This window comes from Artemia sp. Qi Xiang Cuo, chromosome 17 (assembly GCF_049724085.1).
Source record: "Artemia sp. Qi Xiang Cuo chromosome 17, ASM4972408v1, whole genome shotgun sequence".
Classification (NCBI taxonomy): domain Eukaryota; kingdom Metazoa; phylum Arthropoda; class Branchiopoda; order Anostraca; family Artemiidae; genus Artemia; species Artemia sp. Qi Xiang Cuo.
In genome coordinates this window covers 61,777,577-61,798,100 of record NC_142810.1, presented here as the reverse complement: position 1 = coordinate 61,798,100, position 20,524 = coordinate 61,777,577, and the positions used below count along the sequence as shown (strand labels likewise).

Genomic DNA, 20,524 nt, shown 5'->3' with positions numbered 1-20,524 from the left:
ACTTCCTGGCCCTAGGGCCAGGAAACGGAGATCAGCTCCTCCGGCTTGGACCTTGACTGTCTCGTGCCGTCTTACAATCTTCTTATTCATCATAAATTTCCTACTCAACATTCAAATAAACGGTTAACGTTAAAGATGGTTTGTATCTCTTGTATTAAATATTTTATAATCGCATACCATAGGCAAAGAACGACATAAAAAACTAAATTCGATTTTAACATTTTTCTTTTTGCAATTAATGCACGAAAAAAGTATATAGCTTATTAGTTTCAAGGTTAAATACCAAAAGAAATTAGCGAATAATAGTATCGGTTCAAACGCATAATAATAAGTTATACTTCCCAAAAAAGGGGTGGGGTCTTAATGACAACTTTGCATTACATAACATAAGAAAACCTTAAGGTAGTTATCTAATAAGATGATTTGTTATTTTTACAAAGAAAAGGTCCCAGGGACTAACGAACTGAAACTGAAGCCAAAGATAATTAAAATATTTAGGAACAGAAGAAGAAAGATTTGTTTTTCTAAATTATATATTTATTGGATATTGGGTAATTATATTTTAAGCTGGACACCATGAACATCTTCGAACACCATATGTGTTATGCTTACTACAGTCAAGAGCAAGAGACAAAATAAGCTATACTTGAGTTAAGTATACCAAATTAACATTTACTGGCCTCTGTTCTCCAGACGCTCTGGAAAAATAGACGTGAAAAATACTTAAAAAAGAATTTCAATAAAGAATTCAATAAAGAACTAAAGAAATAAAGAATTTCATATATATGAAATAAAACTCTGTGTCATAAATACAGCTTAAGTTGAAACCAAAGCTCACAAATATATTCTATGAATGCATAAATACGATTTCTCCAAGAGTCAACACAAAGCTAAGGGATAGGCTACCAAATTTCACTTTAAACTATGACCTTTCCTGGAGATATTTGTGTAGAGTGCTCCTGGGTTCAAACTACAGAACCAAAACTGCTAACATTCTTACCTAATCAAAATATGTTTCAGACGTTCAGTAAAAAAAAAAACATCCCAAAAATGTTCTCAGTGAATTCACTTACGTTAGTAAAAATGTTTTGTTTCTTTATAATATATAAGGTAGAAATTAAGGTGGATATTATATATTATCCACCACATATTATCCACCACAGTAGAAATTTCAATTTTCTCTATTGAAAATAGAGAAAATGAGTTTGTCAACGAAAGCAGGACACGGAAACTTTTTACCAGCATGATGCCTTCGATAACTTTGACGTTAGCATACATAACTTTCAAATTACAAAGAGTCTAAGCAGAATAAATCTTTGACAATAGATCTTTGACACTGGACATAACACCTTTACACATTGAGTTAAACAAGGGCTTTTCTCTCAGCAAGAGTTCTATGGTGGCAAATTAATTGGGAATTAAAAGTAAAACATTCCATAGATACATCACTCTTAAATGCGTGTTTTTTCCAGGGAGATATCTTCATTGACGAGAAAAATTGTAACTTGAAGTAAAACCTTTGTCAATTATTTCACTCCTGAAAGGCTTTTCTCCGTCTATGAGTACTTTGATGAATATATAAACTAAAAAAAAAACAGTAAAACATTTCTTACACATATCACGTTCGAAAGATTTCTCCCCAGTATGCGTTCTTTGATGATCAAGTAAATTGGAATTTGTGGTAAAATATTTCCTGCACATACAACATTAGCAAGGTTATTTTCCTGTATGATATCTTTGATGAGAAGATACGTGGGATTTTTGATTGAATGTTTTTTCACACATGTCACATTTGAAAGGCTTTTCTCCAGTATGAGTTCTTCGATGAGAAGATAGGGTCGATTTTCGACCGAATGTTTTATCGCATATGTCGCATTGGAAAGGTTTTTCTCCAGTATGAACTCTTTGATGATAAGTTAGGGCGGATTTTTGGTTGAATATTTTCTCACACATGTCACATTTGAAAGGTTTTTCTCCAGTGTGAATTCTTTGATGAGTAGATAGGGTGGATTTTTGACCAAATGTTTTATCGCATATGTCACATTTGAAAGGTTTCTCTCCAGTATGAATTCTTTCATGACGAGATAGGTGGGATTTTAGACCGAATGTTTTATCGCATATGTCACATTTGAAAGGTTTTTCTCCAGTATGACTTCTTTCATGATATGATAGGGACGATTTTTGAATGAATGTTTTATCGCATATGTCACATTTGAAAGGTTTTTCTCCAGTATGAGTCCTCTGATGTCTAGATAAATTAGATCTTATCGAAAAACACTTCTTACATATATCACATTCAAAAGGTTTTTCTTCCGTATGAATTCTTTCATGATAAGATAGGGTCGATTTGTGGTGGAATGTTTTATCGCATATGTCGCATTGGAAAGGTTTTTCTCCAGTGTGAATTCTTTGATGAGCTGATAGGGCAGATTTTCGGTTGAATACTTTATCACAAAAGTCTGATTTGAAAGGTTTTTCTCCAGCGTGAATTCTTTGATGAGATGAAAGGTCGGGCTTTTTGATCAATATTTTAACACAAAATTCGCATTTGAAAGGTTTTTCTTCAGTGTGAGTTCTTTGATGATAAGCTAGCTGGGATTTGTGGCTGAATGTTTTCTCACTCATGTCACACTTGAAAGGTTTTTCTCCAGTATGCGTTCTTTGATGAAAAATTAAACTGGAATTTGTAGCAAAACATTTCCTGCACATATAGCATTCGAAACTTTTTTGTACAGGTTGGGTTCTTGGGTTATCTGCAAGGGGGAAAACTGAAATAATGTAAAAATCACTCAAAATAAATTACTATTTATTGGACACTCAATTCGGCTTTTAACACTTTTAAACTTAATTAATCAATATATATTTTGTTTTCAAGGATTTTGCCTTGGTGATAGATTTGAAAGAGCCAATTTGAGAAATTATTCTTGTGATTCAACAAATCCTTGATTTCTTTTTTTTCCCAATAGAGAGCAGAACTATCATTTTTTGCCAAAATATTCTTAAATTTAAACCCTTAAGCTGGTAATGTAATTGCAATTCTTAAGCTTGAGGTGGTGCATGGGCTTAAGTAAATATGAGTATGTCTAAAAAGTGTCACTACAGTGTGACATCCAAGAACTACATTGATTCAGCACTGAATACTGCAATCTTAGCCCAAGTAAGTATCGGATGTAATTATGTTCCTCTGTTTACCACCATAAATGCGTTGAATTATTTTTTTGTGAACAATAGACATTTCTTGTTATCGAAAAGAGAATAATTAAAAGTTCTTTTTTTTCAGTAAGATCTCTTCAATTACATGAAACAGGTAATACTAAAATAAGATAAAAACGCTCAAAATAAATAGGGAAGTAAAATATTATTCACATTACTTAAGTGATACATTCGTATAGGTTTTTTTTCATTTGGCACAAAATTCGGCTCTAATAGTTTTAGCTTTAATCAATATTTAAAATTTTATGTTAAGAAATCTTACATTGGTCAAAAATTTAAAGAATCTAATTTGGCGCATTATTCTTGTCATTCTACGAATTTTTCATTCCTTTACTATTGTAAAAATAGGAGAAGTATTCTCTTATAATTACATAAATTCGAGTTGAGCATGAAATTACTTAAAACTTAAAAAGATACCACACTAATAGTATGGTATTCTAACAAATACCATACAATTTGTACATACGTCTACATCCTTGAACGAGAAACAAAAGAAAATATCTAATATTTTTAAAACAAGAAAAAAGTTGTAATGAGTTACAAAAGATGAAAAAAAGTTCCAAATAAAGGTATATTTGTCATTTTATTCAAAAATTTAATTTAGATACAAAATTTAATATCCTAATAACTAAAACTATCCGGGACAATTGTTAAGAAAATGTTCTTTTGACAAATGCAACCACCACGATCAGATGCAGCAAACATATAACTTTGACGCCCCACCACAATTCCAAAGGAAGTGATACTTTTTATTATTTTGGACTCCGAAATATACACAAGAATCTCAAGATACTTGAGACATACCTGTGTCCTCATCACTTCGTGACTCCAGTTTAAGATGACCAGAATTAGGTTTGCAATCTGCAGATATGCCAGGAGAACTAGCCAAAAGAATGTCTTCGTGTTCCATTGATGATAAAGTAAAAATATGTTTATCGTCGTTTGAGGATTCATCTTTAGGTTCTACGAAAGTTACAATAGAACTCACATAAAAATGCTTATAATAAATAAATTTGTTGCTTAAATAATGAAGTATTGCTTAAAAAGTTTTGAAAAAATCTGTTTAGATAGAAAAACTAGTCGTTTCTGACTAGTTAGCACTTAGGTGACTATAGTGTTTGGCACGAATGGTGACTTTTATTTTGGTTTATTTTAATTGCAAAAGTTTATAGCAGGAAAGAATTTAAATAATTCCAAAAAGAGCGGCATAGGAATGGAATGACCACCATTCACCTTAGTCGAAATTATTTATCGTAGGTTTTCAGCTGCTCTTGAATAATGAAGCAGCAATCTCACTGAGCTATTGGCTCAATTAACAGCCAAAGAACCACTTCCAACTACACAAACCAAGAATAGATTCCCATCTAGCAATTAACAGGCACTAGCACCATCTCTCTCAAAAGAAGCTGCGAAATGTAATAAAAACTCAGGTTTAGAACTCCATACAGGTAAGATTTCAATACTAAATCATGTGGGTCCCTGTACAAAAAAAAAGGTTCAATTTTAACTGATCAAATTATGTCAAATATGATTTTAGTTGGTTAAAAGACATAGTTTGTTACACAGATTTGTTGTGAATTGTTTTTTTTTACTTGTGAATTTTTTTGTTATGTTATGAATAGTTTGGAATTGTTATGTGTTATGGATTGGTTTTTATTGTTATGCATATTCTTCAAGTGAAGACAACGTTCTATATTGTGCTAAAACTTCATCTCAATCATAATAATAAATTTTGAGTTATATTTTGAAACATCTTTTCAAACTTAGCACTATAGTTATTTTCATTTTTGAAAAATATATTTAATAGTTTAAATAAAGAGGCTACCGACGACGCGAAACAAGATCGTAATAGAAATTAAACAATTGACATCACCTTCGTTGAAAACCCTGTACTGAAGACTTGCAGTCCCTCACCTTCCTTGAAAAGGAAAATTGTTGTTTTCCTTGTTTTTACTAGTGCTTTAGAGACGAATAACACAGCTTGTGTTACATAAAGAATCCAAATTGAATATTAAGACTATCAAAATGATTACTTTTGAAATTTTCTTGAGAGTTTTATAACTTTGTCATTAATTTTCTCCTGGATATTTACGTTCTCTTCTTCTATTTTAAGAATTTCATAAATACAATAAATCCTTTTCTGATTTTTTTATGTAAGTTTGATGTTATTATTATGTGTATCTTAACTGTTATTAATAAAACCACGTGTGACAGAGTTAAAAAAACCCTTATCACTATTATGGTTGGCATCCTTTATACAGTTTAATCTGTTTGCCGAAAACAATAGATTGTATAAGACATTCCTAGAATGTTAGAAAAGGATTTAAACAAGACCAAAAAGTCCTTTATTTGACTTTCTTTTCAAGAATAAACTTTGGGACATAGACATGATTATTCCAACCATTCCAACCTCCAAGGACCATTAGGAAATAAATTTGTTCCAAAAATGGGACCACTAGACACTATATTAAAAACAATTAACTTCATGACCATCCACTAAAATTCTTTTTGAGTTTCTACTGCAATTTCCAAGGCTGTTCAAAATGCTATATTCTATTGTGGCCTGCAAACATAAAAGAAATATCAATAAGCATACCACTGTCCACGTTAACATTCGGCTCCAGTTTCAGAGGGTTGCAATTGGGTTCGAGCTTGGCAGACACGTCTTGAAAAAAATTACTACCATTCATAGGTAATAAAATAGGATTACTACATCCAAACAGACTTTTATGATCATTTGGCAGAGGATCTTCAAGTTCTAAAGAAAAATTATGGAAAATTTATTTCAGAAATCTCAGGACAATAATTTAATGAGAATCAAAGACACTTTTAATACCCACAAAAAGTATTACAATGTTTTGGCTTTGTCATTGTACAATCAAGCATTTTATGATACAAAACTATAAGTAAAGCAGAAGACAAACAAACCAAAGCAGAACCAAACAAACCAAAGAAGAGAACCAAACAAACCAAAGCAGAGAACCAAACAAACCAAAACCAAAGTCAGTCGTTTGGAGCTAAATATGCACGAAAACAACAACATTATATACTAGTTCCAGATAAATGAAAATATAAAATTACCAATCAAAATTAATTAGCATAATAAAAGTTACATTATTTAATAATCTTGGTTTCACACAACAGTTCTTGCTCAGGGCAGGACAGCTCATAATGTATGATAGAAAAAAATTCAGTGGGAAATTAAAAACCAAGCACACATTATTTCTTTCTTTGAACTCGAAAGAATTTTGAGGAGAATATTTGTGAAGGAGTTATGAATTTTGGAGGACCGTAAAGAAAACATTAAATTTTCATGTAAAGAGTGGGAGGAATAAGTCGGTGGCTTTTACATTTTTGATTTCAAAAAACTAGTTTTATGGGAAATATTTAGGCTACTTCAAATACGTTAAACAAAACGATTTAGCTTTGAAAAATGAAAAGAATTCAAGCATAGAAAAAAAGCCTTCAATCAAAATTAAGCAACTTGAAATTGCCATATAAAAACGTAATTAGATTTTCTGTCTGAACGGTGTCTAAGCACATTTCTGTCTGAAAAATTTTTAGCACATAATGGCCATTAATAGTAAAAGCAATAACTTACTGACTTAAAAAAATAGCAGGTTAACTTTGTATGTCATAATAGATCTGTCAAAATATGCATTCAAAAGAATAATATTATTCTTAATATTAATAATATGTAAATAATAATAATAATATGTAATAATAATAATAATATTAACATTTTGATCATTAAATATCAGTATATGTATATTAAACTTACAATGCACATTCATTAGTATTTTTTCAGTAAAGTGTAAATTATGTCCTGGCCTTCGGTAGGCATAGGGGTTGTGAGCCCTACTCTGTTAATTTCTGCTCGTTTTGAGTTTGACTCGGTTATTTATTGTAATTTCTTTTCGTTTTGGGTTTAACTTATTTATCTATACTGATTTGTGGTAGTTTCACGCTTGGTAGATTATTTGATTTTAATTTGCTCATTTTTGGTTTAATGGAATTCTTTACTTTTCTTTGAAAACCTTACTTTGTGGAAAGCTTTTTTTAATTAATTTCTGTTCGTTTTATATTGACAAATACTTTTCGGGGAAAAAGAAAATAATTCTTTAAATCTTTCGTTTTTTTGAAGACTTTATAGTTTGGCCTGCTATTTGTATGTTGGGGAAAATTTTTCAGCAATTTATAACAACATACACCCTTTTAAAAATACAGACACAAATAGTAGTGTTTAATTTAGTTTTATACCTCCTCTAGTTGACCTGAAATAGAAAACTTAAAAAATCTTTTTACTTTCTTTGACAGCTTGGATACACTTACGCTATTTTGATTTGGTTAAATTTTAAGAGTAGAAGTAGCCCCGAAAGTTTTGACATAACACCCTCAGTCGTTCTTGGATAATGCTGAGATGCCTTATTGGGAATTAGCGTTAACACAGTGTATTTTGATTTAATCTCAAGGCAACATTTAGTTTTTAAACATAATGGGCAAATGGGAGGGTGGGCTTGGAAGGGGGACTAGTTACCCTCAAATCATTTTCGACTTTAAAAAGGGCATTAGCCCTTTTTATTTTCAATCGAAAGAGCCCTTTTCGAAGTTCCTAAGACAACTCCTTTGATACGAAGTGCCCTGGTCTAAACCAAAAAAAAAGAAAAAATAATAATATATTGTACCCACATCAATCTTTACTATAAAAAATGTCGAGCCTTCCAATCACTTTCTACTATTAAAAAGGGCACTAGCTTTTTCAATTTCAAATCGAATGAGCCCTTTTGAGTTTCTACGACAACACTTTCTATATACACCTTATATGCCCCCAAGGCATAAATTACAACCCTTGCCCTGAGGGCTCTAATGGGGTTGTCATCCTCTAAAGCTTAGTTTCCAGAACTTTCAACTACGTTAAACAAAACGGCTATCTAAAACTGTTGATTGAATATGTTTGGGGAAATGGTGGGCGTGAGAGGGGCGTTAGTTGCTCTCCAATCACTTTCAACTATTAAAAAAGGCACTAGCCATTTCAATTTTCAATCGAATGTGCCCTTTTGAAGTTTCTACGACAACACTTTCAATAAAAACCTAATATACTTCCCGGGCACAACTTAAACCCCTTGTCCTGAGGACTGGGGGGTGTCATCCTCAAAAACCCAATTTGCAGAACTTTCAATACGTTAAAGAAAATTGCTATCTCAAAATTTTCATTGGATGTGTTTGGGGAGATGGTGGGCGTGAGAGGGGGATTACCTGCCATCCAATCACTTCCGACTATTAAAAAGGGCACATTCAATTTACAATCGAATGAGCCCTTTTTGAAGTTTCTATGACAACGCGTTCAATAAAAACCGTATATGCCCCAGGGCAAAACTAACAACCTTAAGGCTTTGAAGGGGTTGTCATCCTCAGACATAAATTCCGGACCGTTCAACTAAGTTGAACAAAATGCCTATTTCAAAATTTTGATTGGATGTGTTTGGGGAAATGGGGGGCGTGACAGGGGGGTTACTAGTCATCTACTTACTTTTGACTATTAAAAATGGTACTAGCGGTCTCACTTTGCAATCAAGTCAATCCTTTTTGAAGTTTCTAAGAGAAGGCTGTCTGTAAAAAAAAACCTTATAAGCCCCATGGGCATAACTTACAACCCTTTCTCTGAAGGCTGTGGGGGGAGTGTCATCCGCAAAAACATAATTTCCAGATCTTTCAACTTAGTTGAAGAAAATTGCTATCTCAAAATTTTGATTGAATGTGTTTGGGGAAATGGTGGGCATGAGAGGGGGGTTAGTTGCCCTCCAATCACTTCCGAGTATTAAAAAGGGCACATTCAATTTACAATCGAATGAGCCCTTTTTGAAGTTTCTACGACAACGCGTTCAATAAAAACCTTATATGCCCCAGGGCAAAACTAACAACCTTAGGGCTTTGAAGGGGTTGTCATCCACAGACATATTACTTCTGGTCTTGTTTTCACTGACCTTTCTGACCACTTCTCTATATATGTATCACTTTTTGTGCATCAAGCTGAGATTGTTGTGGATGAGCAGGATGAGTCTTCTTTTAGAGCTTCCACAGATAAAGAAATTTCTAATTTAATACATTGTCTTCAGAGTAATGATTGGTCTAGTTTTCTTGAAGCTAATGATGTTGATTGTGCAACAAATTTATTTTTGCGTTGTATGGGAGCTCTGTTGGATAAGCATTTTCCTCTTAGAAAGAGGCCATGGAATTCCATACCCAAATGTCCATGGATGTCTAGAGGTCTGATCAATGCTACACATATGAAGACGTCTCTGTTCAAGGCTGCATGTAAAATTAAGACACAGGATGATCTTTTGAAGTATAAAGTTTATAAAATGTGCTTACTTCTTCAGTACGTGCAGCCAAAAAGCTCTATTTTTCGTGTCGAATTGATGAGTGTAAGGGGAATTTGCGAAAGGTTTGGACTGTAGTTAATGAAGCTCTTTCCCGCAAGAAACTCAAACAGTCCCCCCCTTGTCGCTACAGGAACGCTGATGGATCTTTCGTGGACAAAAATTCTTCAGCAAGCGCCTTCAATTCGTTAAGTTACCTTCATTTAGCACATTCTGCTTTTCTAGGTACACTTCCACCATCTCTGCAGCAGTTTTTCTTTCTGTCAGGCTCAGGTAGGTACTCTTCTTTTTTACGTAGCTCTTATCGCAGGTTCATTCTACCTAAGCGATCATCGACAGCAGGTCAGAGGTCTCCTGTTTATCAATCTATTTTTTTTTTTTTTTTTTTTTTTTTTTTTTTTTTTTTTTTTTTATGTGCTTTATAATAGTGTCTTATTTATTTTGTTGGCCCTTTACAAGCTGAGCTTCTTGGGCGTCTATAAATTTTGGCGTGTATAAATTTTACACGGCATTATTTTTACAACATTAGCAAGGTTATTTTCATGTATGATTTCTTTGATGAGAAGATACGTGGGATTTTTGACCGAATGTTTTATCGCATATGTCGCATTTGAAAGGTTTGTCTCCAGTATGAATTCTTTCATGACGAGATAAGGTCGATTTTTGTCCGAATGTTTTATCGCATATGTCGCATTGGAAAGGTTTTTCTCCAGTATGAACTCTTTGATGATAAGTTAGGGCGGATTTGTGGTGGAATGCTTTCTCACACATGTCACATTTGAAAGGTTTTTCTCCAGTGTGAATTCTTTGATGAGTAGATACGCTGGATTTTTGGGAAAATGGTTTCTCACACATGTCACATTTGAAAGGTTTTTCTCCAGTATGAATTCTTTAATGTATACATAGGGTCGATTTTAGACAAAATATTTTATCGCATATGCCACAGTGGAAAGGTTGTTCTACAGTATGAACACTTTGATGATAAAATAGGTTTGATTTTTGGGAGAATGTTTTATCACATTTGGCACATTTGAAAGGTTTTTCTCCAGTATGAACTCTTTGATGATAAGTTAGGTTGATTCTTTGGCAGAATGTTTTCTCACACATATCACATTTGAAAGGTTTTTCTCCAGTATGAGTTCTCTGATGTGTAGATAAATTAGATCTTATCGAAAAACATTTCTTACATATATCACATTCAAAAGGTTTTTCTTCCGTATGAATTCTTTCATGATCAGATAGGGTCGATTTTTGTCCGAATGTTTTATAGCATATGTCGCATTTGAAAGGTTTTTCTCCAGTATTAACTCTTTGATGTTAAGTTAGGGTGGATTTGTGGCGGAATGTTTTATCACACATGTCACATTTAAAAGGTTTTTCTCCAGTATGCGTTCTTTGATGACGAATTAAACTGAAATTTGTAGCAAAACATTTCCTGCACATATCACATTCGAAACTTTTTTGTACAGTGTGGGTTCTTGGGTTATCTGCAAGGAGGAAAACTGAAATAATGTAAAAATCACTCAAAATAAACTACTATTTATTGGACACTCAATTCGGCTTTTAACACTTTTAAACTTAATTAATCAATATATATTTTGTTTTCAAGGATTTTGCCTTGGTGAAAATTTGTAAGAGCCAATTTGAGAAATTATTCTTGTGATTCAACGAATCCTTGATTTCTTTTTTTTTTCTCAATAGAGAGCAGAACTACCATTTTTTGCCAAAATATTCTTAAATTTAAACCCTTAAGCTGGTAATGTAATTGCAATTCTTAAGCTTGAGGTGGTGCATGGGCTTAAGTAAATATGAGTATGTCTAAAAAGTGTCACTACAGTGTGACATCCAAGAACTACATTGATTTAGCACTGAATACTGACAATCTTAGCCCTAGTAGGTATCGGATGTGATTATGTCCCTCTGTTTACCACCATAAATGCGTTGAATTATTTTTTTGTGAACAATAGACATTTCTTGTTATCGAAAAGAGAATAATTAAAGGCTCTTTTTTTCAGTAAGAGTTCTTCAATTACATGAAACAGGTAAAACTAAAATAAGATAAAAACGCTCAAAATAAATAGGGAAGTAAAATATTATTCACATTACTTAAGTGATACATTCGTATAGGCTTTTTTTCCATTTGGCACAAAATTCGGCTCTAATAGTTTTAGCTTTAATCAATATTTAAAATTTTATGTTAAGAAATCTTACATTGGTCAAAAATTTAAAGAATCTAATTTGGCGCATTATTCTTGTCATTCTACGAATTTTTCATTCCTTTACTATTGTAAAAATAGGAGAAGTATTCTCTTATTACATAAATTCATAAGCTAGAGTTGAAATTACTTAAAACTTAAAAAGATACCACACTAATAGTATGGTATTCTAACAAATACCATACAATTTGTACATACGTCTACATCCTTGCACCAGAAACAAAAGAAAATATCTAATATTTTTAAAACAAGAAAAAAGTTGTAATGAGTTACAAAAGTTAGAAAAAAGTTCCAAATAAAGGTATATTTGTCATTTTATTCAAAAATTTAATTCGGATACAAAATTAAATATCCTAATAACTAAAAATACCCGGGACAATTGTTAAGAAAATGTTCTTTTGACAAATGCAACCACCACGATCAGATGCAGCAAACATATAACTTTGACGCCCCACCACAATTCCAAAGGAAGTGATACTTTTTATTATTTTGGACACCGAAATATACACAAGAATCTCAACATACCTGTGTCCTCATCACTTTGTGACTCCAGTTTAAGATGACCAGAATTAGGCTTGCAATCTGCAGATACGCCAGGAGAGCTAGCCAAAAGAATGTCTTCGTGTTCCATTGATGATAAAATAAAAACATGTTTATCGTCGTTTGAGGATTCATCTATAGGTTCTACGAAAGTTGCAATAGAACTCAAATAAAAATGCTTATAATAAATATAATTGTTGCTTAAATAATGAAGTATTGCTTAAAAAGTTTTGAAAAAATCTGTTTAGAGAAAAACTAGTCGTTTCTGACTAGTTAGCACTCAGGTGACTATAGTGTTTGGCATGAATGGTGACTTTTATTTTGGTTTATTTTAATTGCAAAACATTTATAGCAGGAAATAATTTAAGATATTCCAAAAAGAGCGGCATAGGAATGGAATGACCACCATTGGAATCACCTTAGTCGAAATTATTTATCGTAGGTTTTCAGCTGCTCTTGAATAATGAAGCAGCAATCTCACTGAGCTATTGGCTCAATTAACAGCCAAAGAACCACTTCCAACTACACAAGCCAAGAATAGATTCCCATCTAGCAATTAACAGAAACTAGCACCATCTCTCTCAAAAGAAGCTGCGAAATGTAATAAAAACTCAGGTTTAGAACCCCATGCAGGTAAGATTTCAATACTAAATTATGTGGGTCCCTTTACAAAAAAAAGATTCAATTTTAACTGATCAAATTATGTCAAATATGATTTTAGTTGGTTAAAAGACATAGTTTGTTACACAGATTTGTTGTGAATTGTTTTTTTTTACTTGTGAATTTTTTTGTTATGTTATGAATAGTTTGGAATTGTTATGTGTTATGGATTGGTTTTTATTCTTATGAATATTCTTTCAACTGAAGACAACGTTCTATATTGTGCTAACACTTCATCTCAATCATAATAATAAATTTTGGGTTATATTTTGAAACATCTTTTCAAACTTAGCACTATAGTTATTTTCATTTTTTAAAAATATTTGTAATAGTTTCAATAAAGAGGCTCCCGACGACGCGAAATAAGACCGTAATAGAAATTAAACAATTGACATCACCATCGTTGAAAACCCTGTACTGAAGACTTGCAGTCCCCCACCTCCATTGACAAGGAAATTGTTGTTTTCCTTGTTTTTACTAGTTCTTTAGAGACGAATAACACTGCTTGTGTTACATAAAGAATCCAAATTGAATATTAAGAGTATCAAAATGATTACTTTTGAAAATTTCTTGAGAGATTTATAACTTTGTCATTAATTTTCTCCTGGATATTTATGTTCTCTTCTTCTATTTTAAGAATTTCATAAATACAATAAATCACTTTCTGATTTTTTTATGCAAGTTTAATGTTATTATTATGTGTATCTTAACTGTTATTAATAAAACCACGTGTGACACCATTCCAACCTCCAAGGACCATTAGGAAATAAATTTGTTCCAAAAATGGGACCACTAAACACTATATTAAAAACAATTCACTTCATGACCATCCACTAAAATGCTTTTCGAGTTCCTACTACATTTTCCAAGGCTGTTCAAAATTCTATATTCTACTGTGGCCTGCAAACATAAAAAAATATCAATTAGCATACCACTGTCCACGTTAACATTTGGCTCCAGTTTCAGAGGGTTGCAATTGGGTTCATGCTTGGCAGACACGTCTTGAAAATCATTCACAAGATTACTACGATCCATAGGCAATAAAATAGGATTAGTCCATCCAAACAGACTTTTATGATCATTTGGTAGAGGATCTTCAAGTTCTAAAGAAAAATTAGGGAAAATTTATTTCAAAAATCTCAGGATAATAATTTAATGAGAATCAAAGACACTTTTAATACCCACAAAAAGTATTACAATGTTTTGGCTTTGTCATTGTAAAATCAAGCATTTTATGATACAAAACTATAAGTAAAGCAGAAAGCAACTCATTACAGAACCAAACAAACACAAACTAGCGTCGGTTGTTTGGAACTAAATATGCACCAAAACAATAACGTTATATACTAGTTCCAGATAAATGAAAATATAAAATTACCAATCAAAATCAATTAGCATAATAAAAGTTACATTATATAATAATCTTGGTTTCACACAACAGTTCTTGCTGAGGGCACGACAGCTCCTAATGTATGATAGAATGAAACTCAGAGAGGAAATAAAATAAAAAAATGAAATAAAAAATGGTGAAAAAACGAGGATTTTGTCAGCCTGTGGCAAACCATGAAGAAGAAGAAATAAGCAAGTATTTCGAAAAGAACCTCCAAAAAATATGCCGGACAGCAACAGCAAAACTTTAAGAAATTTTTAAAATAAGTTTCTTGTGAATTATTGTCTCGATTAATCAATAGCTGTACTGAACCACTCGTGCTCAAAATCCTCCTCAGGGCCATACTGTGGTGTTTCTTTTGTGGATGGTGAAGTTTTCCCCCACTGTAGAGTGCAGATGGTCTGGTATAATACTATTATCCTTTTATTTTTAGCTTAAAGCTTATTCAAAAAGGCAATGCAAAGAACTCCCTCTAAAAAAAGTCCCTCCGCATCCCACCCCAAATACTAATGAAATTGATCCATTTTTGCCCCATCCTGGCTGGTCAAGCAAACTATCAAAAAGCTCACATGAAAGCTCAAATTCTGAGAGTAGGACAATGATCAGTGTTGGAGAAATGTCACTATAGATCATAAGGGCTTTCAAGAGGTCCTTTCTAGGAGCTCCAAAAAAAGGAAAAAACATCCCCAATAATAAGTATTTCCCCTCCTCCTTTCCAAGATTATCCTTTCCAATACTTAAAAATTTACCTGAAAATTTTTCCTGAGACCCCCTTTGAAATAACAGATTACTACAATAAAGATTAAAATTTTCAAATTATTATTATCTATATTCTCTCTTGACGTTCGCTAAGGTGGATCTTTGCAAATATCTTTCCAAGATAAGCACTCATCAGATATATTACTTGAGATAATATCTCCTCTGAATACCCCACTTATCTCATCTAAATGGAACCCAAAACAGTCCCCAATAAAAATGGTAGTATGTAATGTTCCCCTAGAAATACCAATTCAGGAGTTAAAAGAAGGGCTCTCAGATAGGGCTGGTAACACAATCCCTGTAGAGGATGTCACTCAATTGGGGAAATTGAGTGACATCCTTAATGGATTAAAAACAAGTAGATCTTTCCTATATACACTGAAGGAAAAAATTAATATCCCAGAAAAGTTAATCCTATTTGGGCAAATCAAACCGCACAAGGAATACAAGCCAAAGCCTATCCAGTGTCAGAAGTGTCTGAAACAGGGAAACACAACAAGTAAATGCAATTAAATTCTCCTAGCCTGTAGTAATTGTAAAGGATCCCATCCTAAAGATTTGAGAACTTTCAACAACACTCAGCCAACATGTATCAATTGTGAAGACCCATATGAATCCACCAATAAATCACAATGCCCTGCATATAAGAAAAGAGCCCTAACACTCCAAATAGCAACAGAGAAGGCCATACCATACCCTTTTGCAGCTATGGAAGCAAATGCTGCCCAATCTCACCAAATAAAACCTATATTGAAATCAAATGAAACCCCCAAGTCAAACAATCCCAATGCACCAAGTACTCCTCGCAAAACGCCATCCTTTAAGCCCCCAGCTCACATCTCTATCAGAAAGAATCACCAAGCCAACTAGCCTCCTTGCCTAGTGAGATGAGGTCGGTCTGGCCCCCCCTCCCAACATGAAACAAACCAGAAACCCTACCAGGAATTAATCCCTTAACTGACAATTTGGATGCACAACCAAACATGCAAACCCCAAATATATGCTTATTCATTCTAAACTGCAATGCAGTTCAGGCCATGAATATACAACAACAGAAAACAAAAATCATTGCTGAATTGGCAAAAATTTACATCCCTATTCATATGCTCATTCAAGCGAAAAAAAGATCTTGTTCTACTGTTAACAAAGCTGAACATTGATACACAGTCATATGAAAAATAAAACAACAACACAACACATATCAATACTCCAGTGGAACGTAAGATCACTTACAAAAAATAAGTTAAATGAACTAATATCTTTTATGAATAATAATTCTATCAATATTGCCTGCCTCCAGGAAACTCATTTAACCCAAAATCAACAAATTAGGTCTCTGGGATACACTATCCTGAGAAAGGATAGATCATCAGAGAGAAAAGAAGGTTGAGTAGCTTTAATAGTTAATAATAAAATACAATTCTGTGGCATCAACTTTCCTGATTTTGTAAATGATTTTGATACAATTGGTATCAGTGTTTGGCTGATTAATACAAAAACTTAAATATTAAGCTTTTATAACCCTAATGGCCAAACCACAGATGCCATGGATTTTTTCAGCTATATAAATGATTCTAATATGTTGAAAAATATTATTATTAGTGGAGACTTTAATGCCCCCAGCCTTTTGTGGGGGAATAAACCAGCAAACAAAGCTGATAAGTTCATTGAGCATATGACTTCAAATAATAAGGAATTAACTGTTGCTACCCCTCCAAACCTGAATACATATTTCAACCCCAAAAGTGGCAGTTTCTCTACAATTGACCTACAAATTGTGTCTTTAAATATTTTGAGTTAAATTTATATAAATAAAATTGATAGTCTATGTACTGACCACTTTGCTATAGTTTGCTCCCTAAACGAACCTGCTGAAACCCTATTACATACCTTCATATATATCAACACTAAAGAAAATTGGCCTATGTTCCAAAATAAGCTAAATGATGAAATTACAAGTTTCACCCAAAATTCATGCATTTCAAACGCAACAGCTGACACACATGCTGAAGTTTTAGCATCATTACAAATATATACACCTCGTCAAGCTATACCCATGACAACACACGGGAAAACCTTCCCTAAACATATTCCCAAAGCATGGTGAACAAATAAGTGCCAAAATAAATGGAGAACAAAGAAGGCAGGTAGGAGGACATTCTTAAAAAAAACGATCACCTACAACATATTTAAATAAATTACAAGCAGAATCTAATCTAAAAAGAAGCATAATAAATGCTAAATATAACTACTGGAATAATTTTGCAAATAATCTCTCCAGAGAAACGCATGAGCCAATTATACATAAAGTCATAAACCACATCTGTGGGAAAAATATTTCCCCCAACCCACTCCTGTATGAGCTTATACATAATAATACCCATTATGACAATGATAATGAAAAAGCTAAGCTATTTGCCACTCTTTTTGCTAATAAGCTAACATCAAACAATTTTAGCAAAATACCCCCAATTTACCCCCAATTCCTATGAACCCAAGTTACCGACCTCGCCCAGGATCCGAGTATATAACCAGCGCATTTTCAATCCAGGAAATGAAAAATGCAATACATCATATTAGGACCAAAACTAGCGGCAGCTATGACAATATACACCCTACTTGGATAAAGAATCTCACCCCTTCATACAAACAGGAACTTCTAAATTGTTATAATCATGCTTGGGCTTCATCTATGTTCCCCAATATCTGGAAATGTTCGTCCCTCTTACCAATCCTAAAGAAAAATGAACCCCAAAATAACCCTGAGTCCTATAGGCCCATAATTATTATTTCTGTAATGGGGAAAATAATGGTGAAAATGATCTATTACCGACTCCTCTGGTTTGTTGAAAAAAATAATATGATCCCTCACACTCAAACTGGCTTGAGGAAACACCATTCCTCAACAGATAATTTCATATTGTTAACAAATGCAATAAATGAATCATTCTCAAAAAATATAGTCCTAGTTGCAGCTTTCCTAGTTTTGGAAGGAGCATATGCAAATGTGAACCACCAAATCCTTTTAATTAAACTTGCAAACCTTGGACTACCCCCCAAGCTAGTATCTTTTATAAAATCTGTCATAGAATTGCGAAGTTTCATTGTTTGTGTAGGTTCAGCCTCGTCACCCCAAAAGACAATAACCAAAGACCTTCCTCAGGGAGCAGTCCTCAGCTGCCTCCTTTTTGCCCTGTATCTCTGGGACATGAACCTCCCCCACACGAATCTACAATATGCTGAGGATCTGGTACCATGGACATAAGGCAATACCTTGGAGATTGCACGGTCAAAGCTGCAAAAGTCATTCTTCCAATTGAAAAATTCTCTCGAAATTCAGACCTATCCATTACACCTACCAAGTCAAAAATAGTCCATTGTCACCGACAGCAAATCATTGTCGATGTAAGATTAACTCTAAATGTAACAACTATTCAAGAAGATGATCATATTAATTACCTAGGTCTCATGCTCGACCAAAGACTTAATTTCCCCCTCCACATTTCAAACACAATAAAAAAATGCTATAGAAAAACAATTATACTAAAAAGACTTCTTTCTACACCCTGGGAATGTAAGAAGAAAACCTTACTCCAGTTTTCTAAATCACATATAAGACCCCATATTGACTATGGGCTCATCGTCTATGGTGCATGTGCAAAGACCCAGTTGCAAAAAAATTGAGACAATACGAAACGATATAATATATCTCATATTTGGTCTTAGTAAACCCACAAGTACCAAGTTTCTGCTTATGGAGAGTGGATCAACAGCAATAAGGGAGAGAAATAGCTTTCTCTTGATAAAACATCTTACAAAAATTGAATCAAACAGCTCACACAACCTACATAATTGGTTAAGAAATTCAGCCATGTATAGAGGCATTGCAGATGAGTACGCCAATATTCAGAAGAAGTTCCCTGTACCCGCAAAGTCTATTGCACCTACTTTCCCCCAATCCTCTCCATGGAATTGGTCAATCCCCATAATAAATACTGATTTCTCAAAGTGAACCAAAGATTTAACCCCCAGCACTTTTGTTCAGAAAAAATTTGCTGAACTTAATACAATTACTTATAAAAACCATTTCCAAATCTTCGTTGATGGGTCCAAAATTAATGAGAAGGTAGCATGTGGTGCCTTCCTTCCTCACCTGAAAATTGCAATGGGTGAGAGATTGTATAATAATGTATCTATAATGTCTGCAGAGTTAAATGCCATAATCATGGCATTAGAACACCTTATGGAAAATAAACCCTTGATTGCTAATTCAAGTAATATTATAGTTTATTCTGACTCTTTATCAAACCTTGAGTTGCTGTCTTCAGCTCCTCAGGATAAGCAGGATATTGACACTTATCATTGTCTTAGTATTATAGATAATCTTGCTTCAAGTGGCATTAGAACTTATCTTCAGTATATTCCTAGCCACTCCGGTATAAGTGGTAATCATCAGGTTGATAAAATAGCAAAAAATGCTATAAATATTGACCAGCCAAGTGGGAGACCAATCCCCATTAGAGATATTTTCCGATGGAGACTATCAGATATTATGTTTAATAAGAAAAATCCTACTCTTTCCCCCTTTCCCAATAAGTACTTGTCTAACTTTTGTCATAAAATTCGTTCTGGAACAAATGGACTAAACTTTCTTGCATTCTCGTATCAGTTTCCTAATTCAAGTGGTTCAGTTCCCGTGTCCCCTCTTTGCAGGTATTGTATTATGAATAATGAAACAATTGACCACTGCCTATTTGAATGTAATATGCTGACGTCTGCACAACATACCTTGTATTTTAAACTGTTAAAGTGCTTCAAACACCACAAAATCTCACTATCAGGCAAGATCCTAGCCGACTATTCCTGCACACAGAGCACAGAAATTGATATCTATCATCTTATATTTGAACTCCTTGAGTCGACAGATCTACTGAAAGATATCTGAGAATATCTAATAAATAAGAGACAACCAAGCCAGTAGCTCTGTAGCCCACAGAGTGAAGCAAAATGAAAAGAGCTAAATATTATCAACTGAAAAGCCCGCCTACTGTGAAATAGAAGAAGAAGAAGAAGACCTCCGCCAAGTCGTCATCAGTGCTAAACAAAAAATAAAAAGAAACAAACGAAAATCTAACCTTTCGAAGTATGATAGAAAAAAAAATTCAGTGGGAAATTAAAAACCAAGCACACATTATTTCTTTCTATGAACTCGAAAGAATTTTGAGGACAATATTTATGAAGGAATTATGATTTTCGGAGGGCCTTAAAGCAAAAATTAAATTTTCATGTGAAGAGTGGGAGGAATAAGTCGGTGGCTTTTACATTTTTAATTTCAAAAAACTAGTTTTATGGGAAATATTTACTTC

General features: G+C 33.4%; 1 protein-coding gene and 1 pseudogene across 1 annotated transcript; both read right to left on the bottom strand.

The window, feature by feature from the left end:
• Window positions 1-1,242: 1,242 nt before the first annotated feature.
• Window positions 1,243-12,451, bottom strand: LOC148942436 (uncharacterized). Its single transcript, XM_089103122.1, has 4 exons — window positions 12,335-12,451; window positions 5,810-5,971; window positions 4,018-4,176; window positions 1,243-2,753 (listed from the first exon to the last, which is right to left on the bottom strand). The coding sequence occupies exons 1-4, from the start codon at window positions 12,438-12,440 to the stop codon at window positions 1,717-1,719; spliced, it is 1,464 nt and encodes a 487-aa protein (XP_088959248.1). The 5' UTR covers window positions 12,441-12,451; the 3' UTR covers window positions 1,243-1,716.
• LOC148942437 (uncharacterized) lies at window positions 10,134-12,005 on the bottom strand (annotated as a pseudogene).
• Window positions 12,452-20,524: the final 8,073 nt, after the last annotated feature.